The 20,463-nt window shown below is 39.2% G+C and overlaps 2 protein-coding genes across 2 annotated transcripts; both read left to right on the top strand.

Annotated features, from left to right (window-relative positions):
• The first annotated feature begins 443 nt into the window (after positions 1 to 443).
• On the top strand, positions 444 to 3,170 carry LOC115661814 (protein PHLOEM PROTEIN 2-LIKE A1-like). Its single transcript, XM_056307239.1, has 3 exons — positions 444 to 725; positions 910 to 1,034; positions 2,686 to 3,170. Exons 1-3 carry the CDS (start codon positions 519 to 521, stop codon positions 3,050 to 3,052), a joined length of 699 nt encoding a protein of 232 aa, XP_056163214.1. The 5' UTR covers positions 444 to 518; the 3' UTR covers positions 3,053 to 3,170.
• Positions 3,171 to 17,090: 13,920 nt separating this feature from the next.
• Positions 17,091 to 19,295, top strand: LOC115661813 (uncharacterized). The gene has a single exon (XM_030584014.2). The coding sequence runs from the start codon at positions 17,091 to 17,093 to the stop codon at positions 19,203 to 19,205; it is 2,115 nt and encodes a 704-aa protein (XP_030439874.1). The 3' UTR covers positions 19,206 to 19,295.
• The last annotated feature ends 1,168 nt before the right edge of the window (positions 19,296 to 20,463 follow it).

Raw genomic sequence — 20,463 nt, 5'->3', positions numbered from 1 at the left:
TATACAAATGGATCCTGTCTAGGGTTCTAGGGTTTCGGTTTACAAATATATTCCGCTGCGTTTTAACAACTGTGAAACCCTACGTTGAACCCTACACAGATAACCATGTGAACTTAGTTTATGAATATTGTGATAGGTGGAATTATTATGAAAGTCACTAATAAACCTTACCAAATTTTAAAGGGATAATTCCCCGAGTTCTTGATCTATTTACTCACAAATCAAATTGGGACAATTCACAAGTTCAAAAAATTATGGTTCAGCCCCACAACATGCTATCACAGCGTGCTTATTTCAAGTTTTGATGAAGAGTGGACCAACAGAAAATTTTCTACTGAAAAACACAGAGAAATGGCTTCACTTTTGAATTATCATTTTTACAACTATTAATTGTGGCTCCATCAATATTATTTGGGATAAAGAAACCTGTGTAGCTCCTCTCTCTCTCTCTCTCTCTCTCTCTCTCTCTCTCTCTCTCTCTACACCCTTAACAGGAGCAACATTGGCTATCTCCCGACATGGAAGCTGAAGCTGAGATCCATGAAGAAGCCAAAGAGATGGGTTCACAGACGCCTAAGCAAACAGGGAAGGCAAGAGTAACAAGACCTCCGCACAATTACGTGGCCATCGTGAAAGCTTCTGTCGTGCCCATTCAAACTTTCCCTCTCGACAAGCTCTGCGATCAGCTCTACGACGGAGTGTTTCTGCAGCAAGAGGGGAAGAGAGTGAGCCTCTCTCTCTCTCTCTCTCTCTCTCTCTCTCTCTCTCTCTCTCTCACACACACACACACACACACACACACGATTTTCTTACCTTCATTCTAAACTTAAATAAATAAAAAAAGGAGTTTTTTTTTAATATAGATTTGATGCAAGTTGAAATTGTACTTAAGAATTTGAAATTTCATAGTTGCGGAAGTACTGGGTCGACAGGCATCTGAACAAGAATTGCTTCATGGTGCTTGCGAGGGAGCTTGCAATTACATGGGGCGACACCCGCCAGTACTGGCAATGGAAGATCGTCAAAGAGTCCGGGTAAGAGTCAATATTCCGAAAAAAAAAAAAGGAAAACGGAAAAAAGAAATGGAAGGTTGAGATGCAAATCATATGAACAATTTTAACTTTCAAGTATCTTTTTCGATGATGTCTCGTGCTCTTATTCCTTTCCAACTAGCCTTTCGAGCATGTAATTGTTTCTGATATAGTTTCCATAACGTTGAATGATAAGGAGATCAGTTGATAAATGCACAGTCCCTTACGTTATGCAGTGAGTAATTAGTGTTTTGTGTCTGTCTATTTGGTGTCCATCGTAAAGATAAGTTTTGTACTGCACTGGATGCGGGGAGACAACCCCTTTTAGTCTTAAAAGTTGTTAGGGAGCGTCCTAAGACCAATATACCTCATTGTAGAGACAATATAGTCATCGAGGTCCAAGTCTAGACTTACCAACATTCCTAGTTAAACTCACTTTCGTTGGAAAGTTCAAACAATTGTACCTATGAATTCAATCCTAAACTTTTCAACTTGGCCAATTTAATCCTAAATCTTTTTATGATTTTCAAATGTAGTCCTTTCGGCCAATTTTATCCAGGAATCGCTGACGTTGATGATTTTTGTAATTTTTTTTTAAAATTTTCTAATTTTTTTCTTATTTTATTTTCTTTCCTTTTTCCTTTTTCTTTTTTTCTTCTTTCCCTTCGCCGGTCACCGGGTCCTCAGCAATGGCCGATGGAGGTCGCTAGCCACACAGCCTTCGCCCGATCTAGGCAAGGGCCTATGAGTCCTCATTGTGGCCGACGAGGGCGTTGCAACCCTCGCTTGTGGCTAGCGACTTCCGCCAGCCATCGCCAAGGCCGTGACGACCAGCTGTGGAAAATAGGAAAAAAAAAAAAGGAAAGAAAAGAAAAGGGAAAGAAAAGAAAAAAATTTGAAAAATTTTATTAAAAATTGCAAAAACCATTCACATTAGCGGTTTCCGGCCAAAATTGGTCGGAAGAACTATATTGGAAAATCATCAAAAGGTTTAAGACTAAATTAGCTAAATTGAAAAGTTTAAGACTGAATTGACTGCTGTATAATAGGTTTTGGACTTTTTGGACCATCTTCCCGAACAATTATCCCTAATTATTTCTATCACATGAACTATGTGCCATTCGAGATTCTGTATTGCTAACATCTTAATACGTGCATCTTAACAAAGGCGACTTCAATATGAATAATAAATATCGAGTGTCCAAGCCAAAACTTATTTCACTGAGGTGAAAATGAACTAAGCTAACCAAATTGATTGTTGAAGTACATTTCTTGAATCTTTATATGGGGTATAATGAGCTTTACATTTATGTAGTCCTCCTATCCATCATTCAAGTTTTTTTAACTTGGACATTCTAATGTAGTTTTCATTCTGCATTCTTGAGATCCCGTTTAATATTTCATTTCGCCAGTGGTTTCTTGATTACCTCATTCCTCGCTATTCTATTCCACGTGCAACACAATTGTCCCTTCGTTCCGGTAATGCACTTCATATGCAAATATGATCTGCACTAGGAAAATCTATCGAAGCAATTCATGTGTAGCTATTGTCTTTTCTTTCATTTCATCGTCTAAATTGACGGGGTAATGAACACATTAGCAATTCTTCTTCTGCAATAGTCCAACTCCTGACATTGAACTTCAATTTTCACAGTAATGTGGATGTTGAGGAAGCTGAGCTGAGAAACGTGTGCTGGCTGGAAATCACTGGGAAGTTCCGAACGGTCGTGCTCTCACCGAACACCTTGTATGAAGTCTCGTTGGTGGCATCAATGGCTGAGTCAAGTTGGGGTTGGAGCGTTCCTGTGAAGCTCCACATTACTTTACCGGATGAGTCGAAAGTGGGGCGCATGGAGAGTTTGCAGCAAACGCCCCGAGGAAAGCCGGTGAACATTTTGATGGGCGAATTCATGACGTCGTCCAAAAACATCGGAGAACTCACATTCTCTATATCCGAAACCAGTTCTAATTGGAAAAATGGGCTAGTCGTCAAGGGTGTTGCTTTTCAACCCAAAAACTAAAGTTGATAGGTGAGGCTTTTGCTATTAGTTTCTTATGTTTAAAAAGAAGAAAAGAAAAAATAAAACCGCCTTGATTAATGTATCGCTGTCACTTGTCTCGACTGCATATGTTTGTGGGTACTGGTAAGTACGGGTACATTCTTGTTACTTGCTTATGTTGTAACTCGTGAGGTATGTTATTTCTTGTTTCTCTTGAATTTATTGTTATCTCAAGAATGATTGCTTGAAACCTTTGATTTATTCAACCCTTAATGGTTAGCTAAGTGGCTAATAACTTAATTTGGATAAAGCAAATTCTGCTTTTAAATCACAGCGTCAACCACTCATATTAACTTTAGAGGGCATTCTTGGCACCCTATGGAGGAGCTATACACATGTCAAAAAAAAAATTTAATTTATGTAAAAGGATGAATTCTCTTTCTCTCCTTACCAATCAGTTTTAAGAGGAATCTCTCAAAGCCATTAAGGCTAGAAGGGAGTTAAGAACACCACAGGTATCATAACTTTTGTAAGACGCGCACTTAAATGCCATAACTTTTTTTTCGACCGCTTGAATACCATAACTTCTTAAAAACGTTCATTTGAGTGTCATAAATTTCAATCGATTACTTGAGTGCCAAAACTTTTTAAAAATATTCACCCAAGTGCCGAAATTTGACATGGCATAACACTTATGGTGGACGTTTTCAAATAGTTTTGGCACTCAAGTGATCGATTAAAAAGTTATATAGCATTCAAATGATTGGAAAAGAAAGTTATGGCACTCAAATAAGCACCATATATAAGTTATGACACTCAAGTGACCAAAAATAGAGTTATGACACTCAAGTGAGTACCGTACAAAAATTATGGCACTTGTGGTATCCTTTTCCTAGCTAGAAGGAAAGTTGGTTCCAAAAGATATTGATTTTAAATTGACTTGTTAATCATTTTCATACCTACATGTACCATAAGCCAAGAGGACGGTTTACGTGTATCAATTTTTTTTTTGTTTGGTCAGCTACGTGTATCAATTGAAGTTACTCGACTCGCAAAGTTCAAATACCCATGTTATAAACGAAAGCTTTTTGTTTTATGCACAAAGATGTATTCTGTTTCTCTCCCCACCAACGTTCCTTTATGAGTTTCAAGAGGAAGCTCTCAAATCCAACATGATGGAAGGATAGTCGGTTCAAAAAGATATTGATTCTGCGTTAGGCTTATTATAGATATTGATTCTACGTTAGACTTTCTTGTTTTTCTTCCAAGTTTACTTAATCTAAGATAAATTTCCCTTAATTCCCAAAAACATCCCCTTCAAAGAAAAAATTCAAGAGTTGAACTATAACAAGTATCATTGACAAACTGCCAGATTTCCATATAGAGTAAAAAAAAAATCTCCTTGAGCTTAAAAAAGAAACAAAGAAAGACTAAAGTAAAGCCTCTGGCATTAATGTACCTGATTTTTACTCTTTTCCACTCCCGAATAAAGCGACCGACTTTGTCAGAGAGAACATAAATCTCCTCAAGCTCGAAACAAATATTTTAAGTGCCATCCTTGTCCAAGCATCACAAAAGCAAGCATCACAAAAGCAGCTTTTAGATTCCAAGATTCTCTCTCTTTAGTAAAGAAGCTTTGAGACCGTCCCTAAAATCAAAGCAAAAGCTTGGATGGCAACTCATATGGATGCTCGATGCGAACGCCTGTGAGCTTTAATTGTTTGGTCCAGTCGAATTTGGAAGTTCTCTTTTATTATGAACTTGATTACCCCCGAATCTCTAAGGTATATTAGTGTACCGTACCCTCACTTTTCTTTTACAATTGTTTTTACACTTGGTTATGACATTTTTCCGTAATGTCGTAAATCAATTTTACGACTTGTCATGATATTCTGGTACTTAATTATGATGGCACGTCATCACGTTATACGGTACACTTGAGGTATCATTGAAGTGCCCTTGATTCATGTTGTCATGTTGCAATCTTGTCGTTTCTCTTTTGTTTACTCATTAAAAAAGAAACAGAAATAACTTCAATCTTAACTTAAATCGTTGGGATGTAACTAACATTTCGTGGAGTTAAAAGATGAACCCAGTTCCATATTAATGTATCACTGATACGCTTGGTAAATGTTAAATGTCACTAATAACGAAAAAGTGACAGATAAATTGCTTAATGCGTTAGTAACTTATCAACAAGTTTTGACAGGTACCAACATTTATTCATACGTAAGAAATTACCAACTATTTTGACAATCTATCAACATTTATTTTTATGGCTTACCAACACCATGGAAGTTACTAACTTTTATTAGAAATTATCAATCTTAATTTGACCGATATACCAACATTTGTCAAGATAACAACATAATTTAATCATTCTATTTTATCTTGGTTCTGAAAAGTATCAACACTCCCTAAACTATTTTAATAATGTACCAATATTTTTTTTTATGACTTACCAACACTTTTGAAGTTATGAACTTTTATTGAAATTATCAACTTTAATTTGAGTGATCTACCGACATTCATCACATTAAGATATAACCTAATCTTAGTATCTTGCTTGATTTAAAAAAGTACCAAGATTTCTTTATACTTTCAAGATTACTAACTATTCAACGAGTTACCAACATTTATTCTTGTATGTCATAGTCATTACCAACGCCCATGAAGTAACTAACCAATCATAACTTGATTGAAGCACCAACATTCATCATATTAAAATACATATACCAACTACTTTTGAGAGAGGGTACAAAGCATATAGCATGAAATTGGGAAAAGTATACATTAAATTTGATTTAATCATATCGTATACATCTACTAGCATTAAGGCACACATTTCAATTTTAAGTGATTATATCTGAAGAAAGAAAAACCACTTTACAAGAAATTGGGAAAAGTATAAAAAAAGTCCTAAACTTATTGCATTTGTACCAATTCAGTCTTAAACCTTTTGATCGAACCAATTTAGTCCTAAACCTTTTCACATTGTTACCAATTGAGTCTATTCGGCCAATTTAGGCCAGAAATTGCTGACATGGACGCCGGCTGTCCTATGTCGCACGACCAGTTTTTTTTAGTACACCTATTAACCGACCATGAAAGTCAAAATACCCGATATATTATTTATTGAGTATTTCCTACTTGGAATGAGTTACTTAACTAAATTTCTACAGTACCAATGAACAAGATCAAAGGATTTAGACTATTATCGAGCCTTAAAATCATTGCTCATACCAACCATTGATTGAAAAATATTATATTTTCTACATAGAACTACCAAGCCTGATAGAGCTTGGACTGCGCCAGTTGGGAAGCGGGGTGTCGACCCAACTTTCTTGAATGAAAAGCTTCTTAAATTAGTAAATTTTTCTAAAAAAATATTCTAACTAACATTAAACAAATTAAATGTTTGTAACATACACATATCACCAACCCAACATTGTTTCATTTCACGAGCTCAAGATTTACCTGCTTAAGGTGAGTATCCTTGTTATAAAGAAGAAACCAACATTCGAAGAATTATTATTTTGTATGTTGACTATGTCTATGCTAAAAATTCTATATGGTATCCTCATTCACTTATAAAAAAGATAAATCCTTCTTAAGTGTTGAATCTTAATGTTGACAAAGATTTAATATCAAATTACACTTCACAACGTGTTATCACGCTCTTAAGTTTAAGTGAAGGCAATTGCCACAAGACGCATCCGTGGCACACTTATGACTTGTGTGACATTCTGAATTTCGACCCACTTTCGGGATTTATGAAATGATATTATCATCAATGCACTTTCTGTTATATCTCACTCGGAATTGGCCATTCTTGAGAATACTAACCGTTAGGGAATGGCTAGTTAGGATTTTGATACGCACGACCCAAGAACTCGAACCTGGATCGATACTTCGACCATAAGAATTGACGAGGGGATATTTAGGACCATTTTAGGCAGATCCAAGAATGATTAAGGAACAATTTAACAATGTTATACAATTGAGTCACGGGTGATGCCGTTTAATCACTGTATGCATTCCAAACGTTCCAAAATCAATTTCTAACGATCGTGTCGTTCGGAACTAGTGATTGACCCTCGTAATTACATGACAACCGAAGTCACCATGGCTCGAGTAAACTTAAACGTGGATTGATATCAAATCAATCACGGGTCGACACGCGTAAACCCTAAAAGCCGCCCGTTAGTTTGAGATACACGAAAGTCGCGTTTGAGCGATTTTGACCACGAATTGGAATCCGAACTTGGGTATCGAACTTTCAAGGATATCAAAATTATTATATTGACGACGCCGCATTAAGCTCGCTTTATTATCGGTTTGCTCGAAATTCGCAAAACGGGAAATTAGGCTCGGAAATTAGAAAAGACGATTTTACCCCCATGTGTTCTAGAATTTATTTGTTGAGTGGAAGGACTTATTGGTATCTTTACCCTAGTGGCCGAAAATCTTCATGGTCAACTTTGCCCTTGCCTTTTTGGTTAATTACAAAAATGCCCTTCTAGAAGCCTTTTGTCAAGATGCATTTCTAGCCCTTAGATCAATACTTGGGCATCAAGGACTCATCCTAGCCCTCCATTTTGGTGAGATATGTTCAGCTCACACACTCTCTCTCTCCTCACTTTTCCCTTGCTCTCTCTCTCTCTTCATTTTTCTCTCTCTCTTCCTCTCTCTTGGCCGAGACACTCCCCACCACCGTCCACCACCCATCAGCCCCTCACGCCACCACCTTGGACCACCTTGGACCACCGTGGACCACCGTGAGCCGCCCGCAAGCCGCCGTTCACACCCGGAGCAGCCGCCGTTCGCCGGATCGCCGTTTGGGCCGCCGCCGTTCGCCGGAGCTCTTGGCTTGGCCGGGACTGGTGCTGCTGGGTTTAGCTTGATTCTTAGCTTATATTAGTGGTAAGTAACTCCCTAAACCTTGATTAGGTTAGTAGGTTACCAATGGATAGTGTTTAGGGGTTGTTAGGGTAATTTAGGGGTTATTTTAGGGGTTAATTTAGGGGTTATGGCATAAGCTGAATTGAGAAATGGTTGGTGGCTGGATTTGATAATTATGTGGCTGTTTTGAATGTTAAGATAGGTAGATTATGTTATTTGAGCTTAATCATATGTTTAATGTTGCTAATTGTGCTTAATTTGGCTAATTATGGTTGTTAGTGATTGTTTTAATTAAATTCGTGGGTTAGTCTTGTGGCTGCAATAATCATGTGGTAGTGGCTGAATTGGATGACTTGGACTTTGATCATATGGCCCCCATTGGTTCTAGAATGGTTAAGGTTAATTTTAGGGCTTAATTATCATGATTATGTGCTAATTTTGATCCTACGGTTTAGATTAAATTAAGATGTGATAAAAGTTAATCATATGGCTTATTAGAGATTTGAGATTGATCGGGTGACTTTGATTGGCAATCGCATGGCTAATTAGTCGATTATGTGTCGATTAAAGGTTTAATGACGATCGTGTGGTGGATTAGTTGTTTAAAATTGATCGCATGGTTAATTGGTTTGATCGTATGGTTAATTTATTTAATCATGGCTGATTAGTTGACTATGTCTTGATCGTATAGTTTGATGATGATTTCGTGGCCTAGAACGAAGATCGTGTGGTTAATTATGGCTATTGTTGGCTTGGCATGGCGTATCGTGATCATATATCGATGTTTGATGCGAAAACGAGTGCGATTCATGGCATATTTATTCGTAGTACATTGCACGTCATAAACACTTGCATTGGCTAATTAAGAAAGATTAAAATTGGCAATGCGTGGTTATTTACGTGTGTGACCATGATAAGTTCCGTCTAAGACGAGTTCTAGACGATGCCCGGCGGAAGTTTGGATGCTGTCTGGTACCCGACTTGTCGGGGGGGGGTTCGATCCCAGACATTGCCGATCGCGGTGGAGGCCGGATCGATGCTCCTAAATGGGATGCCGTCCGGTACCCGACTTGTCGGGGGTTCGATCCGGACGTTGCCACGCCCAAAGTAGTGGGGTGATGCTGGCTATGCCTAAGACCGCGGGAGTTCGGTGTGACCTATGGTGGGTCGTTAATAATCCGGACAACTTCGAGTGTTATGTGCATATGGTATGCTTTGAGCTTTATTATAGGATAAAATCGTGAGGCACGGTATGGGACGGGCCGAAGTGATTTCATCTTATAATCGAGACTCGTGTGAATGATTGATTATGTCTGGATTATTATTATTGATGTTATGCATATTGATAGTTGCCATGGTTGTGATACAAATTGAGACTTGCATAGTATGTGGTACCATTGTCCGTTGGATAGGAACTTAACCTTTTGGTTAGAATGGCATGATTAGGGTGCCGGAGGTACGTATTGCCCTAGTCGAGGCTTAGGCAGTTTACTTATTGAGATTTATCTCATTCCCCGTTGTTAAACATTTTCAGACCCTCGACCTTGATTATGACTGAGCCTCCGCTTCGTTTCGGGGTACCAACGGAGATGGAGCATTGGGTGACTGAGTACCCAGTAGGAGAGGGTAGGGAGTATCGGAAGTATGAGAGCACGGTTTGGGTCGACGATGGAGAGCAGTACTTGACAGCTCATAAGTACATGGCTTGGTTTCTGAGAGACGGAGCTCAGAATATTGGTCCTCTCGAGGGGTTTGATGTTCCCCATGACGATGGTTTAGGATTATGGGATCTTATGGAGATTGATCCCCCTGACGGAACTGTAGTTAATCCGGAGCCAGAACCGATGGTGACAGAGCCTCCAGCGTGGGTCGAGTGGCCAGAACCTGAATGGGAGTCCTTGCCGTCCGGCTCTTATAGTGAGGCATCTGACCCGGCTTCGCCAGGAGCACCGCCAGGATGTTGTGGAGGTTTTTGATAGGGTTAGAGATCCCTATCTTTTTTGGGAGCTCCTCTTTTGAATAGAGTAGTGGAGCAGATCGACCACCCTATCCCTTTTTGAGTATGCGTGGTCTGGGTTTGTGGCCTTTAGGAAGGCTTGTATATTCTATCGATGTATGTGATGTTAAGTTTATAAAATAGTTCGTTGGTTTGTTTAAATTCTCTCTCTGTTATCCCGTTTGAATGTTCGTTGAATGGAGTGTTCGTTTGGCTTCCGCGTATTTTCTCTTATTTCGATGGTAACGGGTCGGCGACGAATCCTGGGAGTCGCATTCTTAACGACCGCGGCGGGATGTTACGTGTTCGTAGGGTACGGGGCGTGACAACTTGGAACGCTTGTCATTATGATTGCATGAGGATAGGTGGGCTATAAACTGGTGAGATTAGTTGGGGATTTTAGGATCTTAATACGAATATTATATTTTCCAGCATAACATGCAAAGGGAAAATTACACGGACCCCCAAACTTTAGGAGTAGTGCGCATTTACTTTCGAACTTTCAGTTGTTACTCAATATCCCCAGAACTTTCATTTTATTGCGGACGTTAACCCTCGGTTACTTTTATTCGCTAGCATGTGTAATAAGCATGACTTTTAAGGGGTAAAAGTGTATTTTCACCTTTTTTTTTTTAGGGAAATCTCCTTTTACCCTTAATTGCCGTAAAATGAAAAAAAATATAGGAAACGGGAGTAAGCCAAATTAACTAAAATACTAATAATAGAAAAAATAAATATTAAAAACAATATTTAACAATGAAAATTGTTGAAATTTGGTGAATGCATGCAAGCAATCTAATAGAACTAAGTAACATATTTCAAGAATGAGAATAAACACGAACTGGTTAGTCATTATGTATCTTTAAAATGGTTAGTTAATATAAAAAATGATTTGTTACAAAAATATGTAAGAAATTATAAAAAGAAATGATGTCCTCAACCTGTACAAGGACATAATTAATCGAAATACAAGGTGATCTAGTGAAATATTTTTTATCGATCAATCATTTTTATATTAATTAACCTTTTAAAAATACATAATGCCTATCCGGTTTTTGTAATTTGACATTTTTTATCAAGTTAAAATGTTTTCATGCTTTTCAATATTATTAAAATTTTAGTTAATTTATTTTTCTTCATTTTCTATATTTTTCATTTTTAAAACAATTATGGGTAAATGAGAGATTCCATAAAAAAATGAAATGAAAATACATTTCTTTTTTCTTAAAAGTCGCATGCATTGCACAAACTAACCGAGGGTTTAATGGCCGTAATAAAATGAAAGTTCAAGGAGTACTGCGTAACAGTTATTATCCCTAAAGCTCCGGGGAATTGTGCAATTTTCCCACAATTATATCCACTTCAACGAATGCAATGATAATCCTTGTACATCCTGTTCTCAAACTAAAACACGTGCATTATTTCCTCGATTTCCATTCCTAGAAGATGTTTATAGTTGGCGGGCAAAGAGTTCTTCTATAGAGAATTATGATAAAAACTATTTACTTACTAATGTTGAATCTTGGGAGCACATTATGGTGGAAATTGTTGTAAAATTTGAATGGCTTCGAATCAAAGAGCAATCAAGTCGGACTTTGAGGCGTGATATCACTTTCCTTAAGGATTTATTTGCCCCACAATGTTGCTAATGGTCACCGGCAAAAATCCTCCAGGATACAACAAAGTCTCAAAATGAGAATACTAGATAGCAATTCTAGTATTTCTCCAGGGTCTCTCTGGGAAACAATTGAAAAATGACGGCTGTAGTTTTTCGAAAGAAGACTTGAAAAATTGATTGATTTTTCCTTCTTGCGGAAAACTGACATATATAGAAATCGGTCTTCATAGGCAACTCTTCACGAAAGGTTGCAAAGCTAACAAAGATATTCCTTCGGAAGAAGTTGCAAACTAAACAAATGCAACCCTTCGGAAAAGGTTGAAAACTGAACAAGTATAATCTCCAAAAGTTGTCTTGAAAAGACACATGTAAAATTCGGAATAAAATAAAATAAAAAATATATATAAATAAAATTCCGAATTTTCATAATTTCGAAAATTATTTAATAAACAAAAAACAACCTTTCAACTAATAAAGGTTAAGGAGATAACCTTACGAAATAAAATAAAAAATAAAGGGATTAGAGCTAATTAAACCGCGGCCGCGCAAGCGTGCAAAATGCTAAGTGCGCCTAATAATCGCGCCAAAATCGCGCAATTATTCGTGCACCCGCACGCGGGTATTGTGTAGACTAGCACACACCCCATTGTCTTCACTTTAAGGAGTAAGAAGACACTCACAGTTATAAAATGGCCCACTTACCCAAAACTTTTCTACGTGGGACAAAGGAGAAAGCATTGTTTTGTTTGTTTTACAAACAAACATCCAACAGAAATCAACAGATGAGACAGGAACTTTCAGATTCCCTCCTACATGTGAGAAATGAAACATGAAAATGGACCGCTCTTGAGAACGCAACCACACCAATGCTAGCATCGATCCGGCATCTCTTGGTCCCTTAACCAAATCACCTGCTTGCACTAGAAAAAAGACAAAAGGGCAAAAAGGAAAAGAATGTGGTTCTCTTCGCATAAAAGTCGTGGTCCAAATCAATTGTCATGGACATGGTCCAAGCCTAGCAAAGAAATGCAAATTTCAAAGATTCTGCTCGTTATCATTGGTCTAATCCAATCACCGAGACTAAGGCATCACTATTTCAACTAAAATAATGAAGATTTAGAACAATTTACTTATAAAAAAATATATTTTTTTAAAATTATTTGCAAACATATCTTTAATTCTGAAGTACTTTCATCCTTTATTCTTCTTTACCTTTTTTTTTCAAATTCTTGTGACTTTGGTCTTTTCTCTTTAATAATTAATAGTACTTTAATATTTGTCCTTCATGTTTCCAGACCTTACTTTTGGTGCTGTCCAGTGACCTAATGTCACACGTTTCTTGGATGCCTTGCACAAACTTGTCGTCATTGTTAGCTTACCCGACCTAAAATTGAAAGGAACCTGATTAAGGAAAAATAGAAAAGTTTGTGTCGCAAACGCACCGTGATAACTCATCGTCAGTAAATCGGCTAGCATTACAAGAAGTTATTACATGAATAGTTTAGGTACACCAATACCATATGAGCCACAACAAAAATTATTCACAATCTAAACCTGCTATTTGAAGTAATAAACATTTTGACTTCACGGTTTTCGTGTCATTATCAGCCATTCAACAGTGACAAGACTAGAATTGATCAATGGACAAGCGGGTCAGTATCTTTTGGTCCCTTTACCAATCACGCTTGACCTAGAAAAAAAAAGAAAAAGGAAAAATAAATGTGATCCTCTTCCCGTGAAAGTCATGGTCCAAATCAATTGTCATCTTGCCGGTCTAATCCAATTCCCGAAACTAAGACCGACATTATTTCAACGTAGATAACAAATAATTAGAAAAATTTATGTAGAAAAATATATTTATAAAATGATGTGATAAGTTCCTAAGGAGTGATTGAATATGCCTCATTTATTGAAATGCCAATTTCATTTTAAAAAAAAATTATTTGTAAACATTTCTTTAATCTGAAGTACTTTTCATTTGTTTTTGTTCTCTCTTTTTTTTTTTTTTCATTCTTGTGGCTTTAGTCTTTTCTCTTTAATAGTACCGCAACATTCGTCCTTCGTGTTCCAGACTTTACTTTTGGCCCTGTCCAATTCCATTATTGTAAATGTTTCTCGGATACCTTCCACAAATTTGTCATCATTGATAATTTACCCGACCTCAAACCAAAAAAAAAGTCGCGAAAAAAGAAATTATAGAAAAAATTGGGTCAGAAGCCGCCGACATAACTCATCGCAAGTCAATCATCGATAAATCGGCTAACATTATAAGAAGTCATGTAGATACTATATGTAGATTAATACCATCATAGCCACCGAATGTGTGGGTCTTGCTGTGAGGCCCACATAATCAATGGCTATAATAGTATTGATCTATATAGACTGCGCCTGTGTAATATAACTTGAATGATTTGGCACAACAAAGGCTATTCACAATCTAGCCTTGCCATTTGAATTAATAAATATTTTAACTTCTCGATTTTTATAAGATTATCAACCATTCGTCAATGACAAGACTAGAATTGATCAACATGAGGTCAGTTCATTGGGCCTGCTTCGGTCCGTTCGAGCCGAGGGGCAAAATAGACAGATATAGGAATGCAATTTTCTTAGGCTTGGCTTCTCACCTCAGCCTGCCTAATCCGGCTTATTTTGTATAGAAATTCAAATAGTTTTATAGGCATGGCCATCCGGAGCTAGGCCTCGTACCACGCCTCACCCAACCTATTTGTTAAGATTATATCTTGATTTTGAGCTTATGAAAAAACAAGTGGGTTTTTTAATTGGACTTGGATTTCTAGTTTTCTTTTTTTTGGGTCAAAGATTTCTAGTTTGAGTGGGTAACATGTTTTGGATCCACTTCTTATATAAGTAGTGATTCTTCTTGGTGAATTACATCCAATATGCGACTTTTTTTGTGAATTACATTATGTAGCATGCAAGAGGAGCTTTGGGCCGGGACAATCAATTGTGCAATGTGCTCGTAAATTACATCAAGAGTATTTGAAATCATGAAATTTTTTTATTAAGATTTTGTGTAATTCCTCTGCGAAATTGAGATATAGTTTCGCAATAAATAGTGAGAAAAGATATCATGTGAGTTATTGAGTGTCATTAGGGATAAGAAATATTTAGAGTGTTTAAGTGATTCGAGTGTGGTTGTAGTATGCATTGTATTGCTTGATTTATAATGAAAAAATATATTGCACATCGATTAAATCACATTTTTTTTGTTTTATTTATTCATTGTTAGATGAATTGTTTTTCACAATACTTTCGATCCAGATCAAGAAGCACTGCACGTCACTTACGAGAAAACTCCTCATTTCCAATTTACAAGGAATTCGGCTTCAATATGACGTGTTCAGGCCTATTTCCTTTTGATTATAAAGTGAACAAATGCTTGAGCATATTTAAAGTGCAGCTGGGTGAACTAACTCCAGGTGAGCATATTTCCTACTAACTTCCAAATTCTTACCTCCAACTGGTCCCTCTCTCTTTCTCAGAGAAACTGTAATATTTGGTTTAAAAAAAAAAAAAAGAGCCCAAAACGTTGAAAAGTCAAAAAGCTATGGTTCAACACTAAAGATTAGGGTAGGATGTACCCTAAAGGCTGACACCGGCTTAATAAAAAAAGATATCGGGCAGTCAAACGGCTAGCGAGATAGTTCAGTTTGATCACAGTCCGTGATGTGAGGGAAAGTTTCGAGAATAGTATTGTAATGATAAAAGCGGGAGTTGCTCGAGACGGGATAGTTCCAATGGACGCTCGGCTCCTTTCTTTTTAAATGAGTTCGCGCAGAGCAGGGGAGAGAAGAGAGGAAAGAAAAAGAAAGAAAGGGAAAGAAAGAAAAGAAAGAAGAAGACAGAAGAAAGGTTCATGTCACGGGAGCATCGTCAATTCGGATCAACTACGTATCGCAACGCCTGGTAAGTACTCGCACCCCTCGTTCGTCCAATTGGAGTATTTTTTCGGAATTAGGGCATAATTTTGGAGTTTGTTGAAATTCAAGCTGCGAAATCCGATTTTTGAGTCGTTGAGCTACGTATATATATAGAATTGGTAGCTTAGGGTGTTGAGGGGCCGTGAGATTTTACGGAACTTGATTTGGACTTACGATTTGCCCAATACGAATTTTTGAAGTTGCATGCGCGTGGTGAATAGTAGCGACCAGCAGCTTTCCATGCCAATTTTCGTCGCTCTTCGGCTCGGTTTTGGATCGGCCAAGTTGGAGTTATTGTAGTTTTTTGAATGAGCTTTCTTTTGACTATATGCTCGCTTGGAACGGGGTTCGGTGGAAGAAGTTATAGTGCGATCAAGTTTTGCGTTCAAGCTTCACATTGCAGACGGCTTTGAGTAATTGCTTTAAATGAGCGATTTGTGGGTGCCTTTTAATCGTTATGTTAGCGTCTAAACCTAGTTTTAGCCGAGTCGTAGTTGAGGTAGCGTTTTACGTTGTTTCTTGCTTATTTGATAGGATTGCGAGTTCGACGGTTCGAGTAATCTTTGTTGTTTGATCGTAGGCATTTCCAGGTGAGTAGTTCTATTTCTTTCATGAATTTACAAAATTATATTTTGAAAATGGTAGAGTTTTAATATAGTATGAGTTATTAAGAGCATGTTTCTTGCATAAATTGGATCAAACTTTTACTACCTTTTTAATTGATTGAAAAGGGATTAAGAAGGTTTTATGAAATGGTCTAAAATGACCAATTGTGAATGCTTTGGTGAAATGTTTTATGAAAGGAATTGTAAAAGTTGTACGTATTGATTACAAAATGTTTTATGAAATATATTCTAACCGATAAATGGAATTGTGAAAGGTTATGTAGTTCGGTTTGTAAAACCGGTTTATGAAATAACTTTTTGGTGTTGATTGTGCATTGTTGGACAAATGTTTTGGTTAATATGGCTTATATCGCTATGATGAGAACCCATTGAGGGGGGAGTATGCACACTGTCAGGACGTCCTTCTGGGCCGAACCGCCGGCTGATATAGGTGGTAGACCTAGTCAAGGGAGGTAAACTTGGTCGCCTTTGTCACGGCGTTAAACGTGATTATAGTTTGATGATGAGCATTAGATTAGTCGATGAAATGGACCATCGACGTGTGATTAATGAAATTAATCAATGGAATAGACCATTGATGTTTGTTTTTTTATTGTTGAGTATGTTTTGATGACTGATTTCATACGTATAGAGTTTTGTTGGAAAGTTATCATGTATTTTCGATATTTTATGTATATTGTATATTGAATTTGAGATGAAGAGTTATCATATCATTTTATAACGATGCATAGTGAATGTTCGATCCGCTTGGAAGAAATGTATTACTCACTGAGCTGTGTTGTTCACCCCATTTCCTTCCAATCTTTTTTAAGGTTCTTGAGCTAGCGATGAGTAGTATGAGAGCGATATCCACGAGACTTTTGGGAGTTGGCTTTTGGATAGTTTGAGGCTGCGTCCTTCGAGTGGAAGGCGGTCGTGTCATCCCCTTTTCAGCTGGGAATCGGGGTGTGACAGAAACAGAAAACAGATCATAATGGAGGTGCTTCGTGCGGAATTCTGGAGGAAAATTTGGAACTCGTGGGAGCTAAGAGCCATGGTGGTGTTCACACTAGCGGTCCAAATCGTACTCATTTTCTTGGGCCACAAGCGGAAGTCCAGCTACAATCTCAAGCTCAGGATCGCCGTCTGGTCTGCGTACCTGACCGCGGACTCCGTGGCCACCGTCGCCCTCGGCGTCCTCTCCAGCAAGCTTGGAGACGCGAACGAGAGGAATGGTGGTCGCCTCGGCGACAACGACAAGTTGCTCGCATTCTGGTCCCCACTGCTTCTGATTCTCTTGGGTGGCCCTGACACAATCACTTCCTATTCTCTGGAGGACAATGCACTCTGGCTCAGGCACTGCCTTGGCCTAGCGGTTCAGACGTCAGCCACAACATATATCATCTTCATGGCCTGGACAAGCTCTTATCTCTCTTACCTCTCGTCGGTGATGGCATTGGTCGGACTCGTCAAGTACGGGGAGAGAGTGTGCGCTCTTTGGATGGCAAGCAACGACAAGCTCAAGCAGTCGATGCTGGCCCCGCCTGATCCGAGTCCGAATTACCCCCGCTTCATGGAGGAGTACACTTTGAAGCAGGCCGAGGGGTATTATGTTGAAGCTGATGAGGTGATAGAGGTCCAAGTGCCGGAAGGTATTCATAGTGATGTTGATGATCCGACGAATGATTCTGAGGTCATTGTGAAATCCTATGACCTGCTTCAGATGTTCAAGTGCCTCTTTGTTGAGTTGATACTCAGCCATGATGAGAGGAATACTAGCAAGTCCATATTCAAGGCGATCAATTATGAGAAAGCTTTTACGATCGTTGAGATCGAGCTCGGGTTCATCTACGATTTGCTCCACACGAAGGCTATGGTGCTTTACACCAAGTGGGGACCCCGACTCCGCTTGTTCACTTTCTCGTCCACTCTGTTGGTGCTGGTGCTCTTCTCTTGGGCCCAAAAGTCTCACTTGTCGAGGGTTGATCTTGCCATCACTTACTTGTTGCTGGCCGTCATTGTTTTCTTCGAAACCTATTCGATTTTGATGCTGGTTTCCTCGGATTGGAGCGACGTTTGGTTGCACAGGCACGACAAGAACCATGCCTTGAGACGTGCCGTGAACTTTATAAGATTGCCTAGACAACCCAGGTGGTCACATTCGATTGCCCAATTCAGCTTGCTCAGCTTTTGCAGTAAAGAGAGGCCCTTGGTTTGCCAAAATGTGCTTGAGTTCTTGAAGATCAGGGAGAAGCTAGAGAAGTATCACTACACCCTCCATGAAGACGTATCCAACGAGATTAAGACTTGGATCTTCCGTCATGTCAAGGAAGATCTATTCTCTGTTGAGGAGCACCACGCGCCGCTCTACACGGATCTTCAGGAAATTCTCGATAGGCTACTCGATGGTTATGGCCTCGCTCAAGTTAAGTGGGCCTCCGAGGGGGATTTCGACCAGGTTGTCCTAACTTGGCACATTGCCACCGAACTATCATACTACTCTGATAAAGAGAGAGTGAAGAGCGAATCCGACCTCTCTCATTATCGGGAGAGCAAGCTTCTCTCCAGGTACATGCTTTATCTCCTGGTTATGTACCCTTCCATGCTGCCCAGTGGAATTGGGGAAATAAGGCTCCGCGACACTTGTGCCGAGGCCTTAAAGTTCTTTGAGGATCACCAAATGCCCAATTCCAAATCTAATGGAGAGCCCAATTGGTGGATCAAAAATCTAGTGATCAATAGAGGGAAGAGTAATGAAATGAACTCGTGTCTTCAGCGAGCTTCTAAAATGCTGCTAGAAGTGAACACCGAGGTTCTGCCGAGTAAAGTGAAGGGCGGAAAGAGCAAGTCTGTGTTGTTCGATGGATGCAGGATCGTGGCGGCGATAAGAGAGAGAGAAATAGGCATAAAGTGGGAAACGATTGGGAAGCTATGGGTGAAGATATTGATTTACACCGCGATCCGATGCAGAGGGGATCGTCATACTGGGCAGCTGAGGCGAGGGGGAGAGCTTCTGACCCATGTTTGGCTCATGATGGCTCATTTCGGCCTGACTGATCATTTCCAGATGACCCAAGGCCAGGCCATTGCTAAGCTCATATTGAGATAGGCCTTGATTCCGAGTAATGACGAATCCATAACCCGGTTTGGTCCGTCTCAATCGCCACTGAATAAAGCCTTCCAAATAAAGTAACACAGATTCGAGCTTACATTCATTCACAGGTGATCAGTCAATGTAGCGTGATATTTAGTGGTTGATGTTGTCCCACCCCCAACTCTACAAGTACAGGGGCAATGATACATCAGTTTTTCTACTCGAAGGATGCAGTCTCAAACATAACCATTGACAACTTGTTATCAAAATATGTACATCTATATATATTTTATAAAAGAGTCATTTGGTTACAATAAGATGATTTCTATAATCCATCAAAATGATATATATATATTTATTTTTTTTGCTGATTCCTAAATTTTGACTAACCATTTAGTGATTAATTGTATAGAAAATCAGGGATTAAACATTAACCCCTAAACAAAAATATTAAAATTAAATTGCATAGCATATAGTTTAGAATCATATAGTTTAGTTACATTTGGCATTGGACTGGCGATGGCAATTAAGTTTAAATTAGTCACGCGTACCCAACTCACACATCGAGCGACACTCGGCCAAGCTAGCGAGACAGGACCGAAAATTTCAAGGGTAAGAGTGGCCTAGGTTGTCTTATTTGAGCTTAAATCAGCCCATTAAACTTATTTAGAGGAAAGACCAAATTAATTCAGCCCATTGGGAATTAAAAATAAAATTAAATAATAAAGCATAAGTCAAAGCTCGTTAGGTCTTGAAAGCCCAGCCAATTAACCTAGCCATGCGATATAAATATGCGATTATATCCCTTAATCAGGGAAGGCTCTCATAATTTTCAAGCGAGACAATCTCTGAGAGTACGAGGGACGCATGTGAGGAATAGTGATATCGAGGGAGAGAGAATTGGTTGTGGGTGTGCCCGACCGTGCCCCCGCACCCTATCAGCCCCGCCGTCGTTGCCTAGCCGACGTGCCCGCCCCGTCCGGCCTCCGTGCGCCCGCTTGAGGTCGCCGTTGCTGCTCCCGCTTGGGTCGCCGCCCAGCCGTAGCTCCTGCCCTGCCACGACCCGCGCCCGTCGTTGCTCCTGCTTGGCTCGTCGCCCGGCGCAGCTCCTGCCTTGCTGTGACGCACGACGTCAGACCGTGACCCGCTGCCCGGTCGTCGCACCTGGCTTGACCGTGACTTGCACACCACCGCTGCTCCTGCTGCCACGCCCAGCCCGCCGCTGCCGCCGTACCTGAGCTGCACCCATCGGACAGCATCACGGCTGCCACTA

This window comes from Syzygium oleosum, unplaced genomic scaffold (genome assembly GCF_021117445.2).
Source record: "Syzygium oleosum isolate NSW1041296 unplaced genomic scaffold, Sole_v2.1 Sole_v2.51, whole genome shotgun sequence".
In the NCBI taxonomy this organism is placed as follows: Eukaryota; Viridiplantae; Streptophyta; class Magnoliopsida; order Myrtales; family Myrtaceae; genus Syzygium; species Syzygium oleosum.
Note: the sequence above shows the minus strand (reverse complement) of the source record. Positions and strands in the feature narration are given on the sequence as shown.

What these genes read in the sequence shown, in the direction of transcription:
- LOC115661814 (XM_056307239.1), top strand. Translation starts at nt 519, where the DNA reads ATGGAAGCTGAAGCTGAGATCCATGAAGAAGCCAAAGAGATGGGTTCA. An exon ending in TGCAGCAAGAGGGGAAGAGA is followed by an intron (nt 726 to 909) that starts GTGAGCCTCTCT and finishes GAAATTTCATAG; the next exon opens with TTGCGGAAGTACTGGGTCGA. An exon ending in AAGATCGTCAAAGAGTCCGG is followed by an intron (nt 1,035 to 2,685) that starts GTAAGAGTCAAT and finishes CAATTTTCACAG; the next exon opens with TAATGTGGATGTTGAGGAAG.
- LOC115661813 (XM_030584014.2), top strand. Translation starts at nt 17,091, where the DNA reads ATGGAGGTGCTTCGTGCGGAATTCTGGAGGAAAATTTGGAACTCGTGG.